This window comes from Lissotriton vulgaris, chromosome 10, assembly GCF_964263255.1.
Source record: "Lissotriton vulgaris chromosome 10, aLisVul1.2, whole genome shotgun sequence".
NCBI classification, from domain to species: Eukaryota; Metazoa; Chordata; class Amphibia; order Caudata; family Salamandridae; genus Lissotriton; species Lissotriton vulgaris.
Window position 1 is genome coordinate 858914302 of NC_141698.1, and position 20333 is coordinate 858934634.

General features: G+C 43.4%; 1 protein-coding gene across 4 annotated transcripts in view; it reads left to right on the plus strand.

Moving 5' to 3' along the window:
- LOC147688908 (peroxisomal carnitine O-octanoyltransferase-like) overlaps positions 1 to 20333 on the plus strand; it is a 407404-nt gene that overhangs the window by 188700 nt on the left and 198371 nt on the right. For all 4 annotated transcript variants that reach the window (XM_086941806.1, XM_086941805.1, XM_086941808.1 and 1 more), the window contains one exon: positions 13689 to 13813. In XM_086941806.1, the coding sequence (XP_086797932.1) occupies positions 13689 to 13813 (125 nt within the window). The remainder of the gene's footprint in view (positions 1 to 13688; positions 13814 to 20333) is intronic.

Sequence of the window (20333 nt, forward strand, 5' to 3'; positions counted from 1 at the left end):
CAGGTTCGTGAGGCTTCGATTTGTCTGCTCCCACTGATGCCTACATACTGATACCATTTAGGTTACGAAATGAGCACTGCATTTCACACCTACTTCTTGGAACTGCCCGACTCCCATATTTGTAATTTTGCCTCAAAAAGTAACATGTAATTACAGAAATGATACTCATTGCTCCAGTGTAATGGAAATTCTGCCCAGACCTAGAAAATCATTTATGCCTAGGAGCTCGTGCACAAGAAAGAACCGTGCACTTTTCTGCAATATTTTGTTAATGCTCCCTAGTTATGCTAACTAATCCAAACCTCTAATAGGCACAATTTTCTGATAAAATATTTCACTTTTACTTAGCAATGGCCTAATGTTAATCTGAGCTGATATAATTGGTAAATAAACAGTAGTAAGGTTTGAGGAGTTAAAAGCAAAGTAATGGAAAGGGACAACATACTTGACTGTCTTTTCACATTTTAAATGATAGTATTTTGTGTGGCAGAGAGCACCGTGTGCCTGCATATAAAAATCACCTTTTAGTTTCCACCTGAAACTCTCCCCCTGATCAAAAGCCTTTCCGTAACCAAGAGCACACGTGTGACCATACATCATCGGTTCAGACTCACTCAGACCACTTTACGCCTGCTCAGACAATGACTGCCATTGCAAGTGAAAAAAGAGACACTCTCAGTTCCTGGATTGCCACAAAAGTAAACGAAAGCCTTATTGGTCGCCTTCTGCTCTCGTGACAGCTGAGTTGATTATTTACCGATTTGTCCACACAGCGCAATATTACTGTCCACTCAGTCACGTGTTCGTTCACCCATCCACTGACTCACCCTCGCAGGTGCGCAATCACGCTAATTTGAAATGACAAATTTTTTCATGAAATGGCTGGCACTTAAAATGAGCCCGAGGGCAAAACTCTCAGACTAATGTTATCGACTTAAGTGTCGAGGGCGGAAGGGCGCCAATGTGACCAAACTTAACTAGGCCCAGTGCCCACCACGGCCACGCTCCTGCCGCCAACGAACTGTTTGGAATATTACTCTTCTCAAAAGCAATTCAGGCAGGCACCACCTCACATAGTTACACACGCGTGTCGTGTCTCGTGACATAATGTGGCGCAGAGAGACAAAGTAATACCATTCAGTACTGACGACTACGCTGCGCACCAGATGTAAACAGTACACTCATGATAAATCATATTCATTACTAGGCATAAGGCAGCTCAACTGGAAAGACAGGCAGGCGATTATTACAACAAGTCATTAATAAATATATTTTGTGAGCACAGTCTCTCACCGGCGCGTTAGTCGGACTCTCGGGGAAGAGACTTGTCGGAGGATACTCAGGTGTTCTAGTGTCACTGTCTGACTATCGATGATCGGACGGGCGACAGGACGAGGAGTCAGTTAATTTATTTCTTTATGATATATATGATTTTTAATTCTTCTCTACGACGTGACCGTGACGAGCTCGGAGTCGACGCACCACCGCTCCATAGCTGCCAAGGTTTCAGATTGCTATGTGTGACATTTTCATAATTTCAGGATAATTATGAGTGACATTTCAAAGATTATGAGTGACACTTGATTGCAAAAAATCAAGCAATGAAGACGAGGGAAACGTATAAATATCAGAAATGACACCTATTTGAGCAATGAGAAACTCTAAGTACAGATTTTAAAACTGCTGCAAACGCCTGCCTGGGTGACTCATAATTATAATGAAATTATCAAAATGTCATATAAGCTTGGTTGCTATGAAAGAGGACGGACATCTCCTGTTCTTGACACCGAGTCTTTTTTACTTACACATTTCATAAAAAAGTGATAGGAAGTATGTGTTTTATTCTATTGCTATTTAATTGCTTCTTTTGTAAAATGCTGATCATATAATGAACTTGTGAATTTTGGATGGCACAATGTATTGACTAATAATTGAATGCTGTAAGCAGGAATGTGGGGCTTGTTAACTATTAATACCTGCCTCGGATGTCACCACTAGAAAACAATAAAAAGTGAACGTCTAGAAAGCAATTAACATGATGGCTTCGCTAAGAATTAACAGCAAAAAGAGCAACAAATTGTGTTTATCTGCAGAACCACGGGAGTATACAACAAGATGTGAGAGGCCCGAACACAGGCTCAGCTACCTCGGGCCTTTACCATAAATTAATTAGTCAATTGACTCGTGGACTCTGGCCGCCGAAGTCAGTAGTGGCATGGATTGGAAGCATGATTTTTGGGCAAGGCTCAGGAGAGGCTGTGAGACGCACACAGCGATCTCAGTAAGGCAGGCTGTATTATTTTAAAATGTCACCAGTAAAGTGAGCAGCCACAGCGTGATGGTCCGGCGCACCGAAGCTTCACAGTTAACTTCATTGCACCGCGAACTAAGAGATCAGCGCGTACTTTGCTATAGCAAACAAACTGTTTTATGTCATTTTAAAAAGAGACTTAACTGGACTGTTTTGCGGGGCGCTGCGCAGCCGGCCGCCCGCCCACCGCAATCGATGATTTTCATGCCCCTTCTTGCAGCGCTGCGGCAGGCAGCCAATGGGGGCATGAGAGAGAGTCCGAGTCTCCCGTCTGGACAAGTTTCTATCCCCCGCCGCTTTCTGCCTACTTCTTTGGAGTCCGGACGTGACGGCACTCTACACCGGCGCACTCTCCCAGTGAGGCGCCGCGGGGCGGAGCGTGACGTGACCACAGCACCGTGACGCGTCAAGGCTAAATTGCGCACTGCGCACAGCGCGCGGGGACTGTCCCAGGGCCGTCACGTCATCATAGGGTAAGATTGACGGCCCTGGGACCCAACTGCTGGCTGGCTGCCTGGGCAACAAACCCACCCATGAATGACTATGACTACTGAACTGTAATCATGTAAACAACACAGCGCTCACGGTCGGCGTCGTGGCGGCCCCTCTGGTTTGGCGGCCCTGTGCAGGTGCACAGTTTGCACATGCCTAGGGCCGGCCCTGGTGTTGAGGTGTATTAGTGTGGAAAAGGTGTGTTTTCAGTTTGCTCAAGAAGGTCATGAGAAATGGGGAATTGTGAATAGGTGGTCTGCACCTAAGATGTTTTCTCCTGTTGAGTTGATTGGATCAGATGAGAACAACGTTTTTATTTATTTTGGCCTAAACTTACTTCAGGGGTTGACGAATGCCTCTACCGCCAAAGTGTAGGGTTTTTTTTGTGCTGTACAGTAAGGTTTTTTTTTAATAGTTTAATTTTAAAAAATCTGATCTTTACTATATACTCGATTTGAAAGTTAAGGCTGAAGCATCACAGATTATTCCCAGGTTTCTTACAATAACTTTTTTGGGAATCGTTTGGCCGAGGAACTTAAAGAGGCCATTTGCTAGAACAGGTGTGTAAGCCTAGGACAAGAATTTGTTTTGACTCCTTCAGGTTTTTTTTCAGAACCTTTCAGGCTTATAGTGCCAGAAGTTCTATTGGTAAGATTGAGAATGGATTGCACTCCCTTCACACCCGTAGAAATGCCACCCAAACTCACCTAATCCAAGAAAAAAATGCTCACTTGCCAGCAGTTGGAATAGTTGGAGCTGGGAATCTCATTTGTAAAAGCTCTGTAAAGGAATAAAAACGCCCTGAGCAAATACTTGTTGCAATAATATTGCCTCATTCTTCTTCTGCCACATTGCAGCTGTAAAAACATTATAAACGCTTGCATTTATAATGTTATAAATAGCAATAGTTCTAATATACCAACACAAGGAAACTCGTTTTAAATTGCATGTGCTATTTTACACACACGGTAACGGCATCTGCTCTTTCTGCCTGGCTGCCTCTGCTGGTCACTAAAGATCCTTTCTGTGTACAGATATATCAGGAGTTTTTAGGGCTCGCCTGCTGATGCGCTTGTGCATAGCTGGCGAAGCTCTGTAGTGGCTTATCCAGAGTTTAACCACTGGCAATTCTATGCAGTGCATGTGCACTTTTTAGGTTATTGCGCACGCGCAAGCCCTAAAAAGCGCGTGCACAATGCCACCAGCCGCCTGCCTGCCTGCCTCGCATTACCACATCAAAGGCAGCCCAGCCTCCCTCCCACAAGCTTCTCAGCGTGCTCTCTGCGCTCTGCATTTCTCCTCCCAGCGCATTTCTCATGCCCTAATTATTCACGGCCTGCCGTACTTTCAGTTTCATGGCCGCCAGGCCGTGTCTCCTTTTATGCTCTCTGATGCTTGTTTTTTCTTTTAACTTGTTTTAACATGGCAGCTTTCTCGCATTTCTCCTCCCCCCTCCCCACAGCAATGCCAAGAGCTTTTTTTCTACAGTATTCGGACTCTGTCTCTACTTTAATGCACTCTTTAGCTCCTTCTTCTTATCTCTTTTCCCCACCCCCTCTCGCCAGCCACATTTCTTTGCTTCCCTCTCTACCCCTCCCTCCACCGGCTTTCCTTCTTTTTCTTTCCTCCCACATCTCTCCATCCCATTCCCTCCCCTTGCTGCTCTCTGTCTTATCTCCTCCCTCTTCCTTTATCTCCTCTTCGGCACAGAAAGCTCGCGTGACCCGCAGTCCCTTCCCTCGCGCCCTCTCCCTCCTGTCGCCCTGATATCTATCACCAGTCCCCGCGCTCACATCATTCTCCTGTCTCTGCCCGCCTTTTCTTCTCACGGTCTCCTCTTTCTGTCTCCATCTTTTACGAACAGCCGTCTCCCTCCCTGACCTCTTCCCGCGGTCTGCCTCTTCCTCCCCCGCCATGATAAACTGTTGTTTTCCATGATGTGCAGAGCAGCACCGCCCGGCCCAGCCCCACTCCCAATCGCGTGTCTAGTTTCACCGGTGCATGGTGTGTCTGTACTTCTCTAACGTTAAGCTTTAACTGCGTTTCTGCACTGTGGGCCACGGCTGTGTCCGTCCTGTTTTCAGAGCACAATTTTCACAATCGCATGTCCACTGTTGGTGCTGACGGTTAATCATTCCTACCTTCATTCTGTGCTCACCCCGACCCCTCTAGCTCTCCATTTCATCATACTCTTGTCTCTTATTTTCTTGCCTTTTGCTTCAAGCTTTTTAAAAAGTTTTGTTTTCATTCTTCTGTCCTTTTCCTGTTTTGCATTTTCTCTTCATACCCGTTTCTTCTTTTGTTGGTCCATTTTTCTTTCTTTTTTTCCTTATTTGTAATATCAATACATCTTAGTCAGGTAAATACAAAACATGTTGCATTACAAATGCTATAGGTGTCACATTTGCGAAAGTTATAACTATTGGAATTGTAAATGACAAAGCTATTAATTTAGCTATTTTAAAAAATAACATAAATAAAAAAAAATCATTTATAAAACCAATAGCTCAAACTTTCCTAATGCGAGCCCTATTGCATTTCCAATGCTTGTTTTATCTGTTTTTACCCTAGCCAACTGTTCGATAACACTTGTGATTTATAATGAACTGTTCTTATTGTAATGTACATTGAGGTTCTTTTAACAAATGTATTGGTACATGTGACCTCATTTAAACGTACTATTTTGCAAAGATTTTAATTAATCATGCAATAAAGATTTTTACTTACTTACTTTCTGTGTACAGAGCACAGGAAAGGAGTGTGATCAAATGTAAGCACTAGTGGTGATTCATGGGTGGACTGCCATAGCTTAATGCTGCAGCAGCCTATTTGTTTGCGCGGGATCAAGGGGAAAGCAACACCGGACCCTGATGAGGTAGGAAAGAATCTCTCATAGTAATCTCTACTCTTTACTTGTCCCTCATGCGCTTTTTGGTCTCCATAATAGGAACCTGAACAGAAGGTTATTTGAATTTAGCTCTAGCATATGACATCTCATGACCAGCCGGGCACACGTTTCAGTGGCATCACAGCCTTTGTTAATCCTTCAACTTTCAAACAACATACTTTTCTAAAAATTTACGTTTGTCATAGAACTTCAGTTGGAACTCTTTCACACAGTGCCGAGAAGTAGTTAACTTGGTAGCGTAAAAACAGCGCTATATTTTTTAACTTAGCTCTCCATGGCTGCTTGGGAAAGTTTTACCCCAGGTTGTTCTTAACAAAATTACTGCCCCCTCTTAGCTAAAGTGGTGTATCATGAACATGTGTTGCGCACTTCAAATATATCTGTTGGAACACAATCCATTCATTCTTTTGGAAACGCGAGCGCCAAGTTATTTTTATCATGCTAACATTAAAAAAAATCGGAAACCCACACAACAGAATCGACTGACAACAGGAAGCAGACCAGAGGAAAAAGCCTTGCAGTGTTTTCACTGCGTGCCCAGATGTGTTTAATGTAATGTCAAGTGAGGTCACATTTTTACAATAGTGCACAAGCAGCCTCATACACACCGTATAGTCGCCCCTAACTACTGGGGTCTTAATTTAGACAATGCTGGTTTGGCTTCAGAACACATAGTGCATTCAGTTGTTGAAGGATTCTGTGCAAGGGTAGTCTGAGGCGTCTAGGGGCAAGGCAGGCTACTGAAAAGTTGAGGGTGCATTTTCTGCGCTCCCCTCATGGTGTTGCAGAGGTTTGGCAGCAACGCCAGCTCGGATTCATTCCACACTGGTGCCTCGCCTATCTGAGATTTACTCCCCTACCCGCCGATCACCTACTGGATCGGTTTTCCTGACCTCCCACCGGATCGCTTGACCGGTCTCCTACAGTACCGTCTGGATGCTCCACCAGACCTGGCTCTCTCCTTGTTTGCCAAGTCCGCTAACCTTACGGACCGGGCTCCTGACTTACGCTGCCCAAGCACTGCACCCAACCCAAGTCCTGATGATGATCCTGATTTAGAAGGGATCGAAACGCCGTCGACCATCGAGCGCGAACATAGGCGCTCCAGACTAAATGGTTCCAGAAACAATACCTGCATAATCATATTGAAGTCAATATCTCAAACAAATGTGGAACCATATTGTGTTTTTTACTCACTGTATATATTCATCACCAGTCACTTTGCGCCGCCGTCGCTGATTGTCACTTGTGTCGCTACCGTGCCTCTCACTCACTCGCACGGAGCACCAAGTACACTTTGGGTTATCTACAATTGTGTTACATTGCTCCTTGCAGTGCTGTAATAACTGCATAATTATCCTGATTATTGTTTTCTTCCCTTTTTTCGTACTCATATAATAAATATGATGCCACATGCACATATGTGAAAAACCAAAAAGAGGCTCCTTATTTCCTTGTGATAATGTTTTATACATATCTTAACTAACTGTCTCTAAATCATACTAGTTGGGATACCATATGTTACTTACATACAAGTGTAGTCTGAGGCGTTTAGGGGCAAGGCAGGCTACTGAAAAGTTGAGGGTGCCTTTTCTGCGCTTCCCTCATGGTGTTGCAGAGGTTTGGTGGTAGCAGTTTTGCAGGCATCAGGTGCCAAAAGTTAAAGTCACCATAACGAGGCAAAAACGAGTGTCAGACTTAAAGTCCACCTACTTTTGTTTCATTGTGAACACTAGCCAAAATGAGAAGGGGCCATTTGACTCCATTCTCTCCAAACGGATCTTCGCCATGCGGATATCTCAGAGGCAGGAGACAAAAGCGATCGCAACTCGACTCCAGCCTGGCCATAGAAGCCCACAGCAGTTCAGCTCACAGAAGTGATCACAAAAGAGGGGGTGAGACACGCCGGCTCAGCAGCCCCACCCAGCAACGGCTGAAATGGCCAATCACTGCATGGCTTCGCAATAAGCCATTACAGTGATTGGTATTGCTCCGTTAGTTAGGCAGAGCCTTGCTCCCACCCCACGGTGCCATGTGCACAAACTGAACCAGCCTAGCAAGCACATCTCATTCAATCCAGACGCTGCCAGGATTGGTGCGAGCAAGCAAATTCACAGTTCATTTGTAAATAAAAACGCATGAGCAACAAACTTCCAAAATGTATATTTTAATCTTGCGCCCACTGCAGTTGTCTTTCAGTCACGGGCGGTTACTGTTCGGCTCTTAAGGGGGTGCGACTTGATACTAGAGAGACACATACATTCTAATAATATTGCACTGGTGGTAGACAGTGCAACACCTAGTGCACATGTTGGGTTGGACGGCTGCCTATGTCTGGCCAGCCCGACATGTGCAATAGAGGCTTCTCTCCACTGCACATTAGGAGAGCGGGGTTGATGAAGCCGCAACCCTCCGTCTCCTAAATAAGCTGTGAATTTGCCTGCTCACACCAATCTTGGCGCTCCTCTTAGCAAGGGAGCAGTGTATGGACTGGATGAGATGTGCTTCCTAGGCCTGTGCAGTTTGTGCACATGGCAAAGCGGGGTGGGAGCGAGGCTCTGCCTAACTAACGGAGCATGACCAATCACTGTAATGGTTGACTGCGAAGCCATTCAGTGATTGGTCATTTCAGCCGTTGCTTGGAGGGGCTGCTGAGCCAGCGTCTCTCTCCCTCTCTTTGGTGATCACTCCTGTGACCTGACCTTGTGCTGTGGGCTGCTGTGGCCAGGCTGGAGTCGAGTTGCAATCACATTAGTCTCCTGACTCCGAGACGTCAGCACGGCGAAGATCCGTTTAGAGAGAATGGGCATATCTCCTTTTGGCTAGTGTTCACTATGAAACAAAAGTAGGTGGACTTTTATTCTGAAACTATAGTTGTTTTTGACAATCACTATGTTCTAGAAGGAGCGTCAAATATATACAGAAATTTTATACAATTAAATATTGAAGTCCAAAAGAAGATCCTTGAGATGTCTGCTTCAAATTCTTTTCTTTATTTTGCATCCAGTCATATCAATTTCAGCCAACTTGCAAACTGTTAATACTTTTCACAGCCAATGCGTTTCGTCCCCTTCTGGGACATCATCAGGGCTGTAAAGTAAAAAATACAAAATCAAAATCAAAACTTTAAAGTCAAGAAAGTAAATAGTGGTTGGTGACGGTGAACCACAAAAAGTAGAGCGGACCCACGAAGTATTAATAAGTTGAAGATATTCCCCAGAATTAGCTCTCTAGTGCACACAGGGTTTGACCCCCATCATCTTGGTTTGTTTGATTATAATTGTTTTTGATTCGGTATGTTCAAACACACTATGTGTTGTGAAGGCAAACCAGCACTGCCTAAAGGAAAACCACAATTGTTTGGGGAGACTATACAGTGAGTATGAGACTGGTTGTTCACTATTGTAAAAATGTAACCTCACTTGTCATTACATTAAACCTATCTGGGCACGTGGTGAACAGCACCGAAAGATTGCAGGCTTTTTCCCCTAGTCTTCTTCCTGCTGTGAGTCGACTCTGTTTTGTGTGGGGCTTCCGCCTTTTTTTAATGCTAGCATAATAAAAATAACCTGGCGCTCGAGTTTCCAAAAGAATGAATGCATTGTGTTCTAACAGAAGTATTCAAAGTGCACAACACACATGCTCATGATACACCACTTTAGCTAAGAGGGGGCAGTCATTTTGTTAAGAAAAACCTGGGGTAAAACTTTCCCGAGCAGCCATGGAGAGGTACGTTAAAAAAAAATAGCGCTGTGTATACGGTACCAAGTTGACTGCCTCTCAACATTGGGTGAAAGAAATCCAGCTGACGTTTCTATGACAAACATACATTTTGTAAAATAAATTTTTTGAAAGTGCGAAACAAAGGGCAGTCTGGCTGCACAGCACCAGACAAAGCAAAACAGAGTTCCTCCTTGCTCTAATACTGAATGTATCTTGCTAGGAAGGATTAACAGTGACCGTGACGCCATTGAAACGTGTGCAAAAACCACAGTTGATGGACAGAATGCAGAACTGCACTCCACACCACCCCAGTTCGGACATGGCCATATGCAAATCAGTCTGACCCTGTGCCTCATGGGAACAGTCCAGCCCGAACTGGCAAGCCATGCCTTCCCTGGACCGGAAACAAGCTTCAGAGGGCGGGTTTCTGGCATTTCAGCCATCTTCAGTCTCCATCACCTGTTATTTTTGCATTTGTCACCCCGAGTGGGACGGGTATGCTCAGACGTGAGTCCCGTGCTCTCCTTGCCACTGGAATCAAGCTATCCAGGCTGATGAGGGCTGAAAGCCAGAAACCGGTCCTTGGATGCTTGTTTCCAGTCCAGGGAGGACCTGGCTTGGCATTTCGGGCTGGACTGTTCCCATGGGGCACAGGGTTAAGACTGATTTGCATATGGCTGGGTTCAAACTGGAAAGGCATGGTGAGCAAAAAAACGATGGATTTAGGCCCAGATCTCTGTACTGGGATGAATGTATGACATTGTTCTGCATTCTGTCCATCACCTGTTATTTTTGCATTTGTCACCCCGAGTGGGACGGGTATGCTCAGACGGGAGTCCCGTGCTCTCCATGCCACTGGAATCAAGCTGTCCAGGCTGAGGAGGGCTGAAAGCCTGAAACCGGTCCTTGGATGCTTGTTTCCAGTCCAGGGAGGACCTGGCTTGGCAGTTCGGGCTGGACTGTTCCCCCTGGGGCACAGGGTCAAGACTGATTTGCATATGGCTGGGTTCAAACTGGAAAGGCATGGTGAGCAAAAGAACGATGGATTTAGGCCCAGATCTCTGTACTGGGGTGAATGTATGACATTGTTCTGCATTCTGTCCATCACCTGTTATTTTTGCCATTGAAACGTGTGTCCGGCAGTTCATAAGATGTCAGAAGCTAGTGCTAAACTCAAAGCGCTTTCTGTTCAAGTTCCTGTTGTAGAGACCAAAAAGTGCATAAGGGACAAGTAGAGATTATTATGAGAGATTCTTTCCTTACTCATCAGGTCCCAGTGTTTTCCCATCGATCCTGCGCAAACACATAGGCTGCTGAAGTGTTAAGCTATGGCAGTCCAACCATGAACCACCGCTAGTATTTACATTTCATCAAACTCCTTTCCTGTGCTCTGTACTCAGAAGGGATCTGCAGTGACCAGCAGAGGCAGCCAGGCAGGAAGAGCGAATGCCATTGCCATGTGTGTAAAATAACACATGCAATTTAAAACTAGTTTTAAATATTATAACTATTGCTATTCATAACATTATAAATGCAAGCATTTATAATGTTTTACAACTGCAATGTGGCAGAAGAAGAATGAGACAATATTATTGCAACAAGTACTTGCTCAGTGATTTTGTATTCCTTTGCAGAGCTTTTACAAATGAGATTTCCAGCTCCAACATTCCCTGTGTTTAGAATTATGTATTGAAACTTTTACTTTTCACTGCAATGTAAAGATGTATGAAATAATAATGAACATATTGAGGTGATGTATTTAAAAAATGGAGAACGTACTCTGCTATGGTTGACAGTTCACTTTTCAGTTGCATATTGCTGTTTTTGTGTACTATTACGAATAAGATGAAACCTTTGTCCAGACAGTGTTAACATGTGTAGAAATGACAAAATAATGAACTTCTGCTATCACAAAATGTGCTACGTTATGCAGTATAATTTGTTTTTTTCTTGCTGCATAAATTAGTTAACCCTGACACATAATCTTTTTCCTCCCTTAGTTATAGTTTGAGGTAACTGACCCGCCTTCTCAAATATGCTTAAATATGCACCATTTGTTTACTCTTTATTCAAATTTTAATGGGGGAGAACTCTGAGAACCCCTTACGATGGTCAGGCTCGATCACTATGCTCGCTCTCCACTGCCCACTCACCACAAACATTTACGCTGCACCACTTTCAAATGTCACAAGCCGTCACTGGAACAGAACAAATATGCCTTAGTTCATGGATCAGTAGTCCCTTTTCACCCTCTTAGGGTTTGTTCCGAGGCTTGTCGGATGTGGTGGGCTCATAATTATTGGGCTCAGTTTTCTGGGCAGAGGGTTGTAAGCTTGAAATTGGTGTGATTAGGCCATCCACCTCAGTTTATTGCTGCTTTATGGTCTGCTAATATTTTCTACACTAAGAAGCACTCCTCGCCTGTTATGTGAGGCGGCTACCTGACATCACGGCACCAAGTCACCAGTGAGTTCCACCATTCTTGCTGTCATTTTCTGCCCCTCTATCTGCCCGCTCCTACTGGTCTCACAACTTGTCTATCTTCTTTTAAGTCTACTCTTACCTACCATTCTACCCTGCTACAACCTACCTCTCTCCATGCATACCCCTTTTGAGCCTCCTGATTACCACTCTCTTACTTCATGTTTTCCTCCCCTCTTCCCTTTCCTGTCACTGTCTTTTCCTCAATAGTACTCTTCCTTTGCCACATCCCTCACAGTTTGCACTATAAACTAGTTTGAGCTGTTGATGTGCACCAGCACTTATGACACCCTGCCACATTTGGCTCTGTTTGTCTTATTTAGAGATGAGCACAACAGTTGTTTGTTAATAGTGGGCTCTACTGACCATTAAAGGCCTGTTCCAGCTTTTAAGGCCAAAGCCCAAGGCGAGGGCCTTTAACAAGGGAGCTGACTTTTAATGGCCAGTAGAGCCCACTTCGGAGGGCTCTAAGGCTATTAGAATATTCTGCCAAAGGTCTCGCGGAGCGTGAGGGGGTTAAAATCCCCTTGGGCTCCATGAGGCCTTTGTTAGACATTGGACTCTTGTTACTCCGGGTTTCAACCGCCCATCAGAAGCCTGAGCATGCCATTGTTTTGAATATAGCACTCCACGTTCCAATGTTCTAATAAGCATTAAAACTGACACATTCCTGCCACCCAAGCCATTCTTATAGCTTTGGGGGCCTGGAATAGTCTGAACTGTCACTCTTGTAGGAGTGTGATAGTTGGCTGGTGTCGTGTTTGTACTGTCATTGGCAGCTCTAGCAGGGGCAATGGGTGGTGCAAGCAGCAGTGGCCCTCGCACTTATGTTTTCACAAATTAAGCACGTTTGCACTTTCTCCTCCATCCTAGGCTCATAATTTCCTTTTAACACATTTTCTGCCCTTGCTAATGCCCCACTGTCACCCATGGATCCTCCAACACTCGGCTCCGGTCTTAACATCTGGCATTTGATTTTTCCCACCCAGTCCATTTCCTGCCTACTGGTCCACCCCACCCCTCAATCTTCTCTCTTGCAGCTTGTACTGTTCCACACCCTGATCTCTGAGGTGGAACTATATCACTACCTCTTCTAGGGGGCGTGGCATAGCGATAGTTGATAAAATGTGTGTCCATTTACCTATGCCTCACTATAAAGATCACAGAGGGGGCCAGGTGTGGACGATTTGTTTTTCAAGTAACTCAACTGAAGGGGAAACGAGCAAGTAGTGCAGATTCTGAAAATAGGATAAAGACATGCAGTGCTATCGTTTTTTTTTTCATGCGGGATATTGAAATGCACGAGATACTAGTGATATATAGAAATATTTACTTTGATTCAAGTTGATGAGAACTGTTTTAATATAAACACGAATCGCGGATACAGCAGCTGTATAACTGTTTGTGCACATACTTAATGTGAGGCCTGGGCACATAAAATATAGTTAAATGAAAAGCATCCACTGCTTAATGAGTTGAACTTTCCAGCATTTCCTTTTCGTACAATTTACCCCCTGTTTTACCACTAGTTAAATGTTGTTGGTGAGCTATAGCAAACAATCACAGCAAGCTAATGAGGACTGTGAACAACACTTAATCAGCTTTTCTGGTAAAAAAAAAAAACCTCTGAATGCATTAATATAGCAGTTATGACGCAATTAATTTAACTGTCTACAATATTCATTTTTGATATTTGTTTTTTGATGCCTTGTATTTCCATGTTTGAAAAGGTAAACTGATCTGCTGTATTCTTGTTACATCTCTGCCTTACAGAGAAAAGCTGCCTGTACATAAAGCTGGAAATCGACCTATGGATATGGATCAATTCCGAATGTTGTTTTCCACCTGCAAGATTCCCGGGATTACAAGGGATTCAATTATCAACCACTTTAAAACAGGTAAAGGATGGACTTAAACAATGCTCATTGGGCATATTGTTTTTGCTGGGGTTGTTAAAATGTTTCCATAGTTAGGTCTTCATTAGTTCTGTTTTAATGCTGTTGTAAATCAAATAGTTAGTACAATTATTTAGACTAATGAGTTGTAAAGGGCACTTTTCAACTTTTTCCCCCAGTATTGTTCTTTGTGATGCACAATTCTGTCTCAGTGGTTTAATGAAAATAACTCCAAGATAAAGAAATGTAAGCATTAAGTGAAAGGGCAGAGATTTAAGCGTACCCACTCTGTTTTTTGAAGAAAGCTGCTGCTTATAATGGAGAATGTTTTCCTTCTCAAAGTTTAATGAATGTGGTACAGAATATGTGCTGCAAGTGAGGTTCGGGCCATGAGAATCAAAGTGGGGGAAAAGTGGACTAGCGCAATCATATACCCTTCACTCCGACAAAGTGATACATCTTACCCTAATGCCTCCCCCTCTTCTAATGACCATTATATTGATGCTTGATGACATCTTTATTGATAGGTTTTTTCAGATAGACTAGAATAGTAAAAAGTCCTGCTTCAACTGAAGCATACATGACAATAAAAACAAAGTGATTCAAAGGTATTGGAAACCTCTGATAGATTTAGAAGAGGGACTGCCCTCTTTATAGAATATATTGTGCAGCACTTCATCCTTTAGACTTAGGCCTTATTACATTATTGATGGATGGGATGCTCTGTCACAAACGTGGCAGATGTCCCATCCACCCTATTACAAGTTCAATAAGATATAATGGAATTTCAATTTGGCGGACGGTATACTTGTCACGTTTGTGACGGAGTAACCATGTCCACCAAGATCGTAATCCGGCCCCAAATCTTCACTCCTCCTAAATATGCATTCATTCTAACAACTATTCCTTTTGTATGGTCATGACAGTTGGTTGTCCACTTTAAAGAGACATCACCTTTCAGTTTGTCATCTTCCATACACATCTGCCATATTCATTTTTCATGAAATTGAACACTATTTGCTATAAAAAGGTCAGTCATGCTGTCTTGTCTCAGAAACCCCTCACTTTAGAGAACATGAAAGAGTTGAGTCCCCCTACTGGTGAAACTGTAATTAACTTTTAAAAACCAACTATGGTCGACCTGAGATACGGTAGTAACTTATACATAACAAGCATTAGAAATGCAATAGGTCTCGCATTTATTAGAGTTATAGCTATTGGCATAACTCAACAGCTACCAGACAGAAATTGCCACTTTGCAGGTGCCGAACAGAGCATTGCTTCGTAAAACTGCCTAAAAGCCTAAAACAATGTTGATAACCTACAAAAAAAAGGCAGATCAGGATGACCAGGAGGAACTCCAGACGTATTGGGATGGCCAAGGCAAGCAATCAAAGAGTGAAATTGCCTGGGCGTGACTCAAGCACCCAAAGGCGGGAGAATCATACTCGAAGCACCAATAAAAACCCTGTGTTTCTAAAAAGCACAATAACTAACAAATGGCAATTCATGGGCATGCCTAAAGCCGATGTAAAAGATAACAGGTGTTGCAGACAGAGCATGCACGCTGCCTAGGCTTGACCTAAAAAAATCACCATTCTGCAAAATCTTGTTTCACTGGCAAGAAGCTTATAACATTATAGAAAATAAGCAAAAAAGAACTTTAAATCGGCCCAGTGTTTCAGAAGAAAATAATTTTGTCAAAAACTTTTTTCGTGTTCTGGAACACCAATTATTAGTTCCTCCAAAAAGTACACTACGGCATGAATATAATTGTTACTGACATTCAAAGCAAATCTTTGAGTTTTACAGAAAACAAACTACTCTCTAACCATATACTTTGCACATTTGAGCTGTGTGAAACATTCACTTAATCTTTATTGATGCAATAGTGACTAGCAAGAACAACGTTCAGTTCTACTCTTTGCATTTATAAAGTGCAATAGTTTTCCATATAGGTATCCTGGTCGCAGCAAACCACTGATAGGAATGCACTAAGCAGCAATTGATAAGTTAAGAAGTGTAAAACCATGCTAAATCACTATCCGGAAGGCTAGACACTTGGAAGCTAGTCGAATCATCAAAGGAAGTCAGTTCTAACGTTCAGTGGCAGGGGAGGAAAAAGCATGTTGTCCTATTCTTTGATAGCAAAAGTGAGGAATCTGAAACTGGCAGAGGAAAGCAGATCTAAGAGCACCAACAATAATGTTAGGAGCCAATTTGCCTCAAAGTTACAGAGACTGGGTTTGTGAAATACTTGGCGAGTCAAACAAGGGTTTTAAATATGATATGTAGAAATGGGAAGCCATTTTAGGGTAAATGGACACAAGTAATGAGAAATAGTACAAATTATGTCTTCTCCCATGTTCTCTCTCTGTTGAATTCTAGAGAGGAGCTTTGCATGCATACCCAGAGAATAGCAGTAGTTCAACCTGGACAGCATCAGGACCTATACTACCATATGCTTCGCTGAAGTTGGAAAAAATTGGAGGTTTTTATGAAGAATAATGAGTTGATGGAGGAGATTTTTGTAACTTGAGTGGTCAGTAAACGATCCCAGTCAATCCAAAATCTCAGATTGCATTCTTCACAAACTGGAGAGGGTGGAGTACTAAGTGTCTCAGGCCACTAGTCGGAAGACCAGGAGGAGGTTTGTTGATGTTATGGAGGTTGTTATTCATCTAGAAGAGAATGCCAGTGAAACAGTTTTGAATATGTACATGAGAATTCGGAGTGGAGTCATTGAGACGTAACCGAACCTGGTTAACATCTGTATGTATTATTAAAGATAGACCATTAGTTTGGATGTGTTCCACTGGGTGTCGGACATATACCTTGAAAAGTGTGGGGTACAAGCCATAGCCTTGAAGTACTCCCCACTTGGGTTTCCTGAACTTAAAAATGAAAAGAGGGTAGATAAACAGCAGCAGCTCTACCAAAGAGCTACGAGGAAATTCAGGACTAGGCTTTTCCCTGTACCTCCACCTTGTGAAGATTTGAAAGGGCGTTTCAAGTGGTAAGGTGACCATGTCAAGTCAGATCCAGGCAACAGTTTAGCTAAGAATCACATGCAGGTGTATCCCTGCTTTGGAGAGGATGAAAGCTTAGCTATGCAAGGTCATGAATGGCATTTGGTTCTAAAAAGGATGAGAGCTGAACGTTGGTTTCCTTTACAGGAAATTTAATTGCAAAGGGAGAGGTCAGTAGTTATTGAAGCGCATGAGCTTGGAGCTTTTTAGGCGGAGGTACATTTTCTTGTTGCCAGTAAATGGAACCTTGCATTGTTCCAAAGATCGATTGCAAGAATTGACTAAGACTAGTGTGATGAGTGAATTGCCAAGTAAAATATCTAAGCTTGGTGGGGATATAAAAGAGACCCCAATTTTGAGAGGATGTGTTTTTCTGTTTTTTCTTTGTTTTCGTTTTTCTGCCTAAAGCTAAAATAAAGTATTGGGGGGTGGCTAGCAGTTGGGAAGTCTGCTTCCGAGGATTTGGCTAGTTGGGGAGAGTGTCGGCGATTTAACTAATTTTACTGATGTGTTATTGATGTTTTGCAACAGTTCAGGTGGATTAAGTGGGAAACAACTTTAAATATCACTTTAGGTGAGCTAGCGTCTTTATCATTTGGTTAGTCTGGCTAAGTGTTTATTGTAGTTTCCCAAAACATCTTTTCAACACATTAGGTGCTTATTAACTCTAATATTTCTATTGTTCATTTCAGTTAACTTTTTGTGCAATCAAGCCCAATTGTTGGGTACTCTTCAGTACGAAGAAAGCCGACAACCTGTGCGGAAGAAGCCTGCTAAAGCATGATCGGAAGCACTAGCAGGATAAGTGCCTTGCACTTCATTTTGGGTTCCCACAAGGTGGAAGAAGTTGTGCTCAGGAAGACCCCCTGCATCTTAAATTCTCTCTTAAGAAATGCTGACATTTTGAATCCTGGGCTGTGTCTTCTGCTTCAGAGATTCTTCCCTCTGCTTCTGTGACTCTGTCCACAACATTGTGGAGGTCCTCTCTGACCAGTGCAAAAACCACCACAACCTCAACTATTTTTACATCAAGAGAGGTGCAAATAGTGCTTATATCTTTTAGTATCATGTCCATGGAGGAGGTGGCCCTTGTTGTTTTGGCAGGCCGGTTCACCTGACCAACAGCTGCCATGATCATCGCAAGTGTGTCCAGTCAGCCCCTGTTGAACACATTTACTTCTTTTTTCAGCACCATGTTGGCTTTATTATGGACTCGGAGAGCCCACAGTAAATGCAGATCAATGGGTGAGCATTGACGTGCTCCCCAATCTGATGCTGTTGGTGTGACAACTTCTAATGACACTTTGTGTTTCAATACCAGACTTGGGTAGGTGCACATTGTGCACTTTGGTATTCAACTCTATATGTGCATGGCTTACACTGAATGCTTCTCCGTTGACTCTGCCTGTAAAACGTGTCTGTACCCCTGTCGTAGTGCAGATCTGGAGGGTGGGATTTATGAATCCACTCACAATGCTGTCTAGACCAATACAACCTGGTTCTATGTCTCCCCAAAAATGTACAGGCCAAGTGCACTCTAGGTTTCAGATCTACACCCTCAATTTGTGAATCCGTGTTAACCAAGAGTACCGTTCTTCCAGTAACTTAGCCTGAAAATATGCTGCCAACATGCTGTCATTCCAGAGTCAAGGTCCCTGTGGATCCTTACACAGCTACATATGCAGTGCCCTTCACCACATCTCCCATTGTTATCACATTGTGAGGTTGGATTTAACCCTGTACAGGAAGACCATAAATCCACAGCCTTGCTGCACAGCCTGGCAGGTTGAGCTGTCTCACCATCCATTGTAGAAGTATGGAGGACAGTTCAGCTACCAACCATAGGACCATCTAATTTAACACTTTGGGGAAGTGGCTTCCAAAATGCATCATGGATGCCACCCTGCCCCTCAGTCACAGCACCTCACACCTTGCCAGAATCACCTACTTTGGTTGTCGATTCTAGGTGTGACCCACATTACTGCCTCTTTTTCTCTTGTGGCCTTCAGGCATCCATGAAGTCAGAATGTTGGGGCAACTGCTCTCTCCAATCCTGGATCTCATGGCATGTTCTGAGGTCAGGCAGGCGGTTCTTGCCACCTCTGTTCCCTCTAAGGTGTGCTTGTGGCCAACCACACAGCCTCCTTTCTCTTGCCGCACACAAACATGGTGAGCGCATGGACACAGATCCTTTGAATTTTGACAATAGGCAGCTCTTAGCCTTCATGGGCTGATGCCTGCAGCTCTGGCTTTATTTGAGGCTTAGCTCACACCTTCTTCGTGTATGACTGTCCCCTGCTTTTTTAAGGACGTCACTAAAGCTGTATAATACTCCTAAACTCAAGGCATGACATCTTCCTTAATACAGCCCTTTCCCACCTCCTCTGAAGGGTGCTGTCCTCTCGCTGGTACCTCCTCATCCCTAGGTACGATCCCAGAGGGCAGGACTGTGCTAGGGACCCCATCTTCTGTCACCGGGTCACGTTTCTCCTCACAAAGCCGAAAAGGAAACCATTTAAAATCAAATATATATTTTAGTTGTATAGGGAAAATCCCTCGGTTGTCTGCTCCATCAATAAAAGAGCAACTTTGCAAAGGACTGCGAGTTTACATGTTTTACTTGTTAACATTTGTATTCTCATAGGCCTTTGCCTAGCTCCTTATATTTTTGGGTTGAGTTTGTGAGCATTTCAAACGCACAGTGTTGGCCCGAAGGACCCGGGTGGCTCATACCTACCCCTTGCAGCCCACCTGTACTAACTTGTCACAGACCAATAGGAGGTTAAGGCAATACCTGCAGATATCCATGCGTGTCCAGCAAGTCTCAGTATCAGATTGTTAAGATAGCTCGGGTGCTTAATGCACTTTCTGGAGATACTTTCTGGAGTGTGTGTAATCTGTCACAGGTTTAACTTTAATGGTTAATGTATATATTATAAAGCACCAAGTGTAATGTCGAAGTTATGTTATGCTATGTTATGTGCATTTGTAGAGCGCTCGATTACCCTTGGGTGTCCTGGTGTTTAGTATTGGCCTACCTGGAGAACTAAATAAAATACTACTGTGAAAAAAGCCAGGTTTTTTCAGGCCCAGTCACTTATTTGTTGTCTATATAAGATAGCTCAGTGGGTTAATGCATTATTCGAGAAGCCCTTAGGTAAAGCATAGGTCATAAATGACAATGCAGGGAAATTAGCTGAGTTCAGCATAAGTCCACTGCAATTAACTTCGTGTAATCGGCCAGCAACTGAGTCCAGTATGTAAGCTAGCCCAATGGTTCATTGAGTTGAATTCTCACCGATACATGCAGTGATCTGCTAGTCACAGTTTGAATCTTGGCAGGGCTGATCCGAGCGTTCATCGTTCCAAGGTAAGTAAATTAAGAACCATTAACTTGAATTAGTAAAACCAGTTATGTACAGCATTTAAGTGTCAAATGTGCAGAATGAAGAAAATACACCATTATATAGCAGAAAATAATTATACTATCATTA